Raw genomic sequence first — 11,171 nt, 5'->3', positions numbered from 1 at the left:
ATCACTGCACTTGTAGTTGAAATGTTGTACTTATTCCAATATAAAATCATTTCCAATTACCCACTATAAGCTGTGTTATGTATTAGAATTTCAAATACCCTGAAATTGAGTTAAATGATACTTTAAATTTAGGAGTTAAATTGTATTTTGGATTTAGCAGTTAAGTAAAAGCCGATATATAGTCAGTTTATGACATTTGCCAACAAGATTGATACACACAGTTTTCTTTTTTAACACAAATACGTTTTAATATACACACAACAATACAATTTACAATAACAGTTATTACAAATAGTTATTATAAACAATGATTTATAAACAAAAATTTCACAAACTTACAAACAATATAAAGTCTTCTTTCTAGTCTGGAACTTCTTCGATATCTTATCGAGGGTTCACGATGAGCGAGATGATTACGAGTTGACGTAGGCATAATTCACTTCACGGAAAGCTAGATAGCTTTGTCCTTCGTTATTTACCAGCCACATACGTGGAGTTTTTCACGGTGAATTTATATAGTGTTTTCGTAAAAGTGCTAATTATCCTATGATAATTCTCTGAAGTTAAATGATTTATAATGTTCGAACTTTGTATATGCTCCTGGTTAAATGTCTGAAGTTTTCCAATTGATAAGCGTTATAACAATCATAGTTATAGCTTCCGAAGTTTATAGCACACTGACTATAGAAAACTAATAATAGATACTCTCTTTCTGGCGCGTCGCGTTGGTTATATTTATAATGTGGAGGCTTTCTAGAAAGTTCAGATTACGTAACAATACAAAGCTACATTTAAGCGTTTACGTATGTACATATATTCTTACTCTCGAGAATCTTCTACAAATTTGGAGAATAGGCGGGTGTTTCGCAATACACAGTTAACAGTATAAGCTATGTATGTTGCTAAATATAAATTTAATCTAAACAAACGTTGATATTAAAATAAATATATAATAATTTGTTATTAATTTGATATTACGTTTGTCGGAGATGTCACTTGGAGATGGTGTAATATTGCAGAAGTGAATTTAGGTTTATAAAAAAAGATGTGGATTGGGGTAGACTTTATCTTATAAAAAATACATCCTCAGATGCTAAGGGATATGTATGCAAAATTGTATTGTTCTATACTTAAAGCTTCACTAGAGCTCGGAAAAACAAATACGAGCAAGTTTCTAAGGTAATCATTTATTTTTTCGCTTGTCAAATGTTTAAACTTCGGTCTGTGTAATAGCAAATATCAAGAGCAGTAATTTTTCCCAAATTTCCCACTAATTTTACTTTTCAACAATAAACAACGGCGCTTCTAATGTAATCTCAGCGAATGCAATATTTTAAAAAGCAGCTACTGTTTACGATCAAACTGGCATCGCAACAAGCATAGAACCAAGCAGTGATCACTTCTGAAAAGATAAGAAAAAAAATTTAAATTTGTAAATCGACCAGTTTGATCGATACGTTGAGAAAGTTTTAGAATTTTGTAAACTATTTTAATACTTTCATAATACGTGTTCTGTTTCAATAGGTTAAATTCTAAAACTGAATTTTGAATGTCACAGCCATCTTCAATAAAAGTTGCGTTCTAATTGTGGTGCTAAGTCTATTATGTTTTGCAAGTAAAACACTAGTAAATATGAATTCAAAAGAAGTAGTGACATAAAACTCCTGGAAAAAATTTGAATACGTTGTTTATTTCACCATAAACCAAACAATATTTTTAAGAGTAAAATATCGGAAAAAGTACATTCTATAAAACTTATTAAGTATTTAACCATCTACATACTTTGGTGATTTTTTAGATCTAATTAACTCATTTATTTAGTGTGCGAGAAACATGTGACGTTATTTCATTTTGGAACTTAATTTTTCCGATTTCATTACGTCAATAATGCGTGAAGATCGAAGAACCTTTTCTGGAGAAACTCGTAGAGCACCTTCAAGTCGTGAAAGTTGTGATTCACTTAAACAGTCCTGGTCGTGGTGAATGACTGCCCAAGGTTCTCCTACAGAGAACACAAAAATGTGCTCTTTTATGGGTCAATTTATTGATATCATTACTTAATTAAGCCACATTTGTCTTCGTTCTTACTGTTTGTAGTGAATGGATCGCCAATATTAGCACTAAGATATGTACATCCAAAAACAAGTTTTTAAAACTGTCAAACTGCATTCAAGTTTGGTGTAGCAATTGTTATAAGTAGGAACCTGATGTATTTAAAAGTTCAACAACAAAAATGGAAGAAACTGATAGGGTAATTTAAGTGAAAATTTCTAAAAAACAAAAACACATTATGTGATCAAACCAAAATTTCATTAACTATACAACTTAAGTCGCCAATTTTCTGTCTTTTTCTCTCTCATTTTCTGTTTTAATTCCTTTTAAAATTAATTACCATTTCTTTTATACTCTAGATTATGGAGAGAAAAATTATTACGATTTGTTTATTTATATTACGACTGCAATTTCATTTCTTCTGAAATCAAAAGGATTGAGCAAAGTTCAAACATATAGATAAATATATCTCACTTTTTTAGTATACCAAATTCGTGGACATAGCATGAAAAATTATATATATCCATAAACAGTTCATTGATAATAATAGTGAAAAAATTAAACAATGAAGAGTTACCTATTGCCATCTATTGGTCATTTGTGAAACTACGACAGCCAATTAAATGAGTATTTTATTTGTGAATGATTTTTTATGCTACGTAGAAATACACATATGTAACCTTACTTTAGCAGTTTCCATACGCAAAAACATTTTCACTATTTATCGACAACGAACTAAAATAGAAGAAGTCAAAAGTTAGAGAAGCTCTTGTATCTCCTTCAAAATATCGAGTTATATTTTCCATACTCAAAATCTCTCATTTCGAGATGCTAAATCAAAAATATTTTCAGGGTAAAACCGTTACATTTTCTAATTGTAAGTGTTTGGTTACTCTATTTCCTCTCAACTTTAGTATATGTGTGTGTGTTTGCATGTCTTTGTGCGAGTGTGTATTTGTTGAGAGAAAAAGTAAAAAAAAGAAAAAAATAATTCTTTGAACAACATTTGATCACGTTTTTGCAAATGTTTTACAGTTATTCAATCATCTAAACTAATTTTGTATTCTTCTACATACAAAGTAACAATTACCTTTTTCTATTCTTCTTCCAATACAGGTCAAAAGTTCTACGCCTGCGCCATAGTTAAAACATTCAGCTCTGTTCATCTCTTCCCTCCAAACTTGTGCCAAATTCAAAGCTTCTATATTTTCTATGTATCCTGTACAAATATAAACTTATATTATCAAACTTTTTACTGTATAAACTTATATTGCCCACTTTTTTACTACAGTCTTTCAAGTTTAACAGCATAATTGAAACAGGCTCCACAAGATAGGTATATTTGATTACTTCTTTATTTTTTTACATTTCATAAACTAATAAAATTTTTTAAATCCTCTTTATAATTAGAAAAAAATTATTGGAATAACATAAAACGTAAAATACACCCATAAATAATTTTGAGAATAAGAAATTACAAATTCTAGGCTAAAGTGGGGTTGGTAAAAGAGTAGCCCAAGAGTTGGCGGTGGGTGGTGATGACTAGCTGCCCTCCCTCTAGTCTTACACTGCTAAATTAGGGACGGCTAGCGCAGATAGCCCTCGTGTAGCTTTGCGCGAAATTCAAAAAACAAACAAGCTAAAGTGGGATAAAATGGAACCAATTATTTTATTTTTCACTGGAATATATGATTATTTCTGTCAACTGACATATTATAAATAAAAGAAAAAACATTCGAATTGTTGGTCGAATATTTAAGATGTCAGTGGAAAAATGAACAGCTAATATATTTTCTATACATGCGCAAGATAAATCAAATGGATAGCAATGACTGTAGATTTTCTATTGTTTGTTTGTTTTGAATATCACGCAAAGCTACACGAGAGCTATCTGAGCTAGCCGTCCCTAATTTTGCAGTGTAAGACTAGAGGGAAGGCACCTAGTCATCACCACCCACCGCCAACTCTTGGGCTACTCTTTTACCAACGAATTGTGGGATTGACCCCCACAAATGAAAGGGCGAGCATGTTTGGTGGACCCTCCAATTGCGTGTCGAGCGCCCTAACCACCTGGCCATGCCGGGCCGTAGATTTACAAATCTCTCCGATTTATTTTAATGAATAAAAGTGATCCTTGCATGATTTTCTTGGATTACTCGGTTGGTCTTCAACAGATTTTGAAGAAATAACAATCTGTAAGTACAAACTGTATCTAAATTTATTTTTGGAGAAGGATCTTATTGGAAACATTAAATACTCGATTAATGAAACTGACTGAACATTAACTATCGTTATTCTAAATTAATTTAATGCGATTTTCTGAAACAAACTTTTTGGATGCTTCCCTGTGGCTCAGCAGTAAGCTTTAGGGCTCATAATCATAGATATAAATAACACTAGATTAGAAATCACGTGATTTTCGGCATGCTCAAGCGGCTGTCAATGCTATGTGTTGAACTTTCAAAACCCGCCAGTCGAACTGACAATGGCAAAGCGATCTCACCTCACAACTTATGGCCGTTTCCATCTAAATTAGACGTTTGGATAATTGTGTTATTTGATTTTAATAAGTGTTTTAATAAGTTAGTGCAAAAGTCGTTCACAAAACACACATATCTGACCTGTCAAATGAATAATCCATTGGATTTTAGCTCAGAGGGGAATCTTAAGATTAAAATCTGTTCTTTTTTCCTCGGTGTTCATTATGTGTCATAGAAAAATATGTCTCAAGTATTGTTGCTAACGAACAAGAGGTGGCGCACCATGTCTTTTACTCGTGGGTGGGGGGTGGAGAAGAATGTTATTTATATATCTGCACCTCCAAACATTTAACGTTCTTAACTGAAGTGGATGGAAATAATTAAGAACATTTATGATAAAAAATATAATAACATTCATTTCATTAGTCTGACGTTGTCTAATCTGTATACCATAATATATGTCCAATATTTGCTGTAAGTACCTGTACATCTTACTCTTCCATGTACATACCTAAATTTTCATGATCAGTATATTTTACCATCATGGACACTTCAATACAATTTATAACGGTCCTTTTTCAACTTGTATAATTTTAGTCTACCAGCATTTATAACAGCAAATCAAAAGATTAAAATATAAATCAAATTTTCCCTCAATACCTAAAATGTGGGTAATGTATGCCACAGAGTAATTTCACAAATCTTACAAACATGATTAAGTAGAGAAATACCAAGGACATAGGCCTGACTTTTCCAACTGAGTAGAGTAGACTACAGTGGATTAGTTTCAAGAACACTACAGAAATATATTTACCTATAACATAATCAACAATTTTCACCATTAAATTTACAATTCATAATTATATATGCTAGCTAAGTTCTGCTATATTATGTGAGAATCATTTCTTCAGTACTTTGTTTTCATGTGAACATGCAAATACACAATCATCAATGTGCAAAATATTTATACATCTAATACACCTAACTGATATTTCACGCATTCATTACAATTAAATGTAACAAAACAGAAAGGCATGTACATATATACTGTAATAAAACTAGGCTCACTCTTTTATAAGCCCTCTTCCACATATATCACAGTTATATTAATGTGTTGTTGTTGTTATTTTTGTTCAAGAAATACCAAATATTTTGGGACACTTGTATGTACTGCATACTGATTATTCATCATAATGATACTAACAGCTCAAGGATTTTCGACTTGAAGGGGCCACCTGCAAAAATTTAAACTCTCATGTAATTCTGAGAATGAGTCTATTGACAGTATTAGACCTATGTTTGAATTATTTCCCAAATAAGCCATACCGTACTGATCAGACTAGACTTGTCTTAAACCATACATATTAACCCTAATTTCCTCTCTCATCCATTAGACGAAGTTATATATTTAATAAACTTCTACCTTGACACTCAGTGATAACATCAAAAGTGAATGTACACAGAATTGTAGACAGTGTATATTTTGGCGACGTCCCTGTATAGCCTGACTGGTCATGGATGATTATTTCAACTTATATGAGTACTTAATATTGTCAGCATTTCAAATCAAACGCTGTCAAACTGTCACGCCGACTTGTGTAGGTGAAATGCTTTCAAAAAAAGATTCGCATATATACTTGGAAACTAGATGTAAACATTCACGCCGGTTCTATGTCGCCACCATGTCCACGACGATGTCGTACGCTGTAAGTTAATATATTATAGAAAAAAGGTTTTAGTTACTTGTCGAATATAACACCTTCCGCCTTCGACTCTTGGTAACAGTATGTGTAACAGTTAATGGCATAGCACTGTGTTCCCTTCGTTCTTTCGGGTAATGACTTAGACGTACGACTGTCACTCTCAGCCATCTTACATTGTCTGCCAGTTCAAACTTCAACACATAGCAATGACGGCCGCATGCACACATGCCCCTCAATGACAGAAAGTAATGACTGGCCAATATATTTATACAATATTTATTTATATCTATGCTCATAACGCTAACGTTATTACGGGGCCATCCACACGGTGGGCACAACATAAATAGTCCATTGTGGAGCTTTGCGCTTAATAAACAAATCTCTTTCGAAAACTAAAATTATAATATTAAATTTCGATTTATACGCAATTCCTCAAATAAAATATGAAATAAGTAAAAATATAGGAGGAAAAAAGAGAATAAATTATTATTATTATGTAAAAACAAAGATTCCTCAACGGACGCAATTCTTTTCTTTTATTCGACTCCTCCCCCAAGTGGTTCAGCGGCAAGTCTGAGGACTTATAACACTAAAAATCAGCGTTGGGAACAGCACAGATAGCCCATAGTGCAGCTTTGTGCGTAACAACGAAAACAATAAATAAATTTTAAATTGAATCACAAAAGCCTGTACCTTTAGTTCAATTAACACAACGAGTGTAATTAGTACGACACTACGATCAAACAAATTTATACTTATTACCTACTTTAGACATTATCTAGCCAATAATATCGTAGTTTTCGAATACTGTATGTTTATGTAGACAGCACTTTAAGAAAGGATATTTCGTTATATGAATTAGGTAACGGTGGATAATTTCTTCTGTTCTACAAAGTCACTATTGGTTGTCTAAACACAAAGGTGTCAAAGGAAAGGGGAGACAGTAATATAAATAAGAAATAATGTAGGCTGTTTTAACAGCTTACAACCCATATTTAGATAAGATGCTATATGATGAGATGATTCCAGTTCTTTCTTTAGGGAAGAAAGTGTGTTAAAATTAATAATACCTCGCAACTACATATTAGCATAAATATAATTATTTTATACTTTATATTAAAGCAAAACACACTTGTTAAATAATAATAATAATAACAGCTTCCAACCAGACTGCTCCCCAGTGGTACAGCGGTATATCTGCGGACTTACAAGGCTAGAAACCGGGTTTCGATACCCGTGGTGGGCAGAGCACAGATAGCCCATTGTGTAACCTTATACTTAACTTCAAACAAGCAAACCGATCAGACTAAGCTGCTTACTTGGAACTAAACTAAAATTCAACCTGGCCATAAGTATGGCAAATTAGATATACTTTTCTTATATATCTACCACTAAAGGTTGGAATGCATTGTTTCTTCATTTAGGTTAACGATATTGTCTGCCGTTAATCCAACAATAATATCTCACGAGGTTCGACCAGCTTAGGAGATTTAGGTCAATTAGATCATTCACACCGTTTAGAGTCATTATTAGTCGGTGACTGATCTACAAGTCCCCTAAGGAAAAACTTTATAATTATTCTCACTAACAACAACAGAGTGATAAAGTATGATAATACAAAGATGTGTACAGAAATCGCTATAATTGAAAAATAAAACGGTCCACATTTCGGAGGAATGACCTTCATTATCAACATTATAATGACCGATACATTGACCACCTGACTAAGTTGATAGAATCTGAATATACAAAGAAATCTAAGGGAAAGTATTACGTAGCCATTGTAATGTCAAACGATGATGGTCGTTATTCTAAAAAACTGACCTTTCAAAATGATTTTAAGCAACTGTTTAATTTTTCAGATTATTTGTTAAGTAGTATGCACATAAGCAAACATGTCATACAAAAGTTGAAGATTTTTGAATTCGTATGTCCAAATCCAACCAAAAGCCAGAGTAATATCACTCAAAATACAACATAATTCAAACAAAATTATATGGAACATGTTAAATGTGTTAAACATTCGCCAGCATTATACAATAAAATATATACACATATATATACATGTAATTTTACATGTTAAACCTACGCAAATACGTTTCTTCTGTACTTAATTAGATGCTATGATGTTTTAAGTTCGATCTGGTTGAGAAAAGGTGAATGGAACACATTAAGAATCGTCCGCTAGGATTATGACTAATAGATTAGCTTATTTGATAAAAGGCTATGCCACAAAAATCCATTATTGATAATTATTACATAATAATATGGTATACTTTTCATCTGTACTGCTAGATACAGTGTCAGAAAAGTGTGAAACAATATTTATTTATTACAAAAAATCAAAGATGGTTTAATAAAAATCCTATAAAATTCATCAACAACACTATTAATCCATACAGTTTATATATAATTTATATGGGCTGAGTGATTATTTTCATTTTACCTGGACTACCCTGATAGTGAAGTCGAGTCACATGTCGTGTAGAAGGCAGTAATTCTCGTGGATCGACATCATGTGAGCACAGTTTTCTTGCAAGATCTGGTGCAACGCCTTGAAGAACCATCATTTTCTGGAATTTTTCCAAAGCTGAACCATCGTCCAAGACTTGTCGAATCATTGCCTCGCCCTCTTTCTTCGATGCAGCTCTTCCTGTCAGTAGGAGGAGCTCTACTCCTAAAAATTTAACACAAAGGCATTAATTAAAAATCAAATGTACTAGATCAAAAAAAAAACTCGTTGATACTTTTTTTATATATACACATCTTAAGATTTTTATGTATACTTTTAAGGGTGTGTCTGTACACGTAAACGAATTCCTTTCGATATTTTACAAAGCCTCATATCCAAAAAGAAATGTGGAGATTCCGGTTCAAACATGTCTTCAGGATGATAATACGATCAAAATGTTCGAAAATAAATTATAAGACAGTTTCAATCTTCAGTTGTTGTTTTCTACTTAGTTGATAAACACAGCATAACTTTAAAACTTATGACATGAAATGATTCAAAATATAATTAAATGAATATATATATATGAATTAGTTTTGTTCGACGACCATGAAATAATTTGTTTCGATTCTAAACATTTTAAACTTGGGTAATGAAGGAAAAAAAAACAGTTATCACTCATAACTGAAAGATTGTTATCTCAAGGAACGATTACAGTGAAAAATGTTCTATCTGTAGTCACTGTACTGAGAGATCTTCACCAATACGAAGCAAATTATTTATATTTCTTTGTCGTGGACATTACAAAAAATACCAAATGGTGATGATAGTTACCCCTTTTTTTCCAAAAGTGTTCAAACTAGAAATGCTTTAACAAAACATTCAGCAGTTTAGAACTCAAATGTTTTAAACAGAAACAACACTGATTGTACTGTCTTTAGTCGATACTTTCAAGATCCAGAGTTGAGAGGTATGTACAAGCAAGCTTTTAAAACAGTATTTAATTAAAACAAGTAACACTAAATGCATTTATACGAACCAAGGCTTTCAACAAGCTCTAGAATATCCACTGAGGTTCGGCTTCCTTTCAAACATTCCAAAACCTCGACTATCTCCAATGAGTTACCTATCATTTTCCCAATAGGTGCGTCCATACTTGTTAGGAATGCTGTAGTCTTGATATTGTTCATCGAACATGCAACGACCTGAGCAAGATAACAAAAACTAGGCTGGCTCACAAAGGATATAAAGGATAAAACTAAAGAAAATAATTATAATTAAAGGAGCCAACATTCGCGGGCGAATGCAAAACGTATCCGATATTTAGTCTCAACATGGACAATTTTGACACCAGAAAAATCGTGAAATACACAGTAAAATAAAAAACTGTCTATAGCACTGCTTGTAACCTGCAATAAAGTATCTTTCTACCAAATCCAATGTAAGTTCGTTGAAATACACACGAATAATTAACGAAAACACCAAACTGTACTTTCCTCTTTAAAAAATTGACCAAAAGACAATGTTCCAAAATTGTCTATATCTCTGTTCGGGACCTGCAAAGAGTATCTTTGTACTAAATTCCATGTAAATTGGTCAAAACAAGACTAATTAGTTGACCAAAGCCCCTAAAATTATGGGTTTATTTAATCTTTTGACCCCCCCCCCCCTAAAATGACCAAAAATGAGCATATCCCACATTTTTGTATGTATATGTACGGGACCTATAAAAAGTATCTTTGTACCAAATCTCACGTAAATTGGCCGAAATACGGCGGGGTAATTGTCAAATCCCATAAAATTATGCTTCCTGTGGCACCTTGACCCTCCTATAAATACTACAAATAAGCAAATCCACCATTTTCGTTTGTAATTGTGTGGGACTTATGGAAAAGTATCTTCGTACCAAATCCCATGTAAATTAGTCAAAATATGGCTCATTAATTAACCAAAAACCCCAAAATCATCCTTTTTTTGCGAGCTTTAACCCACTAAAAAGACCCAAAATTAGCAAATCCATCTTTTCTTTATATGTCAATGCGTTGGGTGCATGGAAATTTATATTTGTGCCAATTTTTATCTTGATTGCTGTAAATATAACCGCACAAGAGCCCAAAATATACATTTTGGGGTTCTTTGACTTTTGGCCCTATTAAATCCGTAAAAAGGCCTAAATGAAAAATACTTTTTAGTGTATTGGACCAAGGTATAGCCCTACCAAGTTCATGTAAATCATCCAAGAAATGAAGGAATGGCGTCTGACTGAAAAGTGTTTGGAACAAGAAGAAGAAAAAACAATATAAAAACAGTACGTCTCTCTGCGGAGACATAAATATATGAATTCGAGGAACCCACTTTGAGACTAATAATGCTTGGAGACGGCTTGAATGGGTAATGAAGAAAAAACTTTAATATAAGTTTAACGTAACAGCAAATGTACAACGTTTCGACAAGGTTTTGTACCTGATGATGACAAAGTTATAA

At 32.6% G+C, this 11,171-nt stretch overlaps 1 protein-coding gene across 1 annotated transcript in view; it reads right to left on the bottom strand.

The window, feature by feature from the left end:
- Positions 1-1,807: 1,807 nt before the first annotated feature.
- The window catches only part of LOC106463717 (thymidine phosphorylase-like), a 25,205-nt gene continuing 15,841 nt past the window's right edge, over positions 1,808-11,171 (bottom strand). Inside the window, exons 5-8 of the mRNA XM_013923782.2 lie at positions 9,727-9,892; positions 8,682-8,912; positions 3,143-3,271; positions 1,808-2,002 (exon numbers count right to left, since the gene is read on the bottom strand). Of these exons, the coding sequence (XP_013779236.1) occupies positions 1,842-2,002; positions 3,143-3,271; positions 8,682-8,912; positions 9,727-9,892 (687 nt within the window). The 3' untranslated portion in view covers positions 1,808-1,841. The remainder of the gene's footprint in view (positions 2,003-3,142; positions 3,272-8,681; positions 8,913-9,726; positions 9,893-11,171) is intronic.

The sequence above is a fragment of the Limulus polyphemus genome, unplaced genomic scaffold, assembly GCF_000517525.1.
Source record: "Limulus polyphemus unplaced genomic scaffold, Limulus_polyphemus-2.1.2 Scaffold55, whole genome shotgun sequence".
In the NCBI taxonomy this organism is placed as follows: Eukaryota; Metazoa; Arthropoda; class Merostomata; order Xiphosura; family Limulidae; genus Limulus; species Limulus polyphemus.
This window is presented reverse-complemented; position numbering and strand designations above follow the sequence as displayed.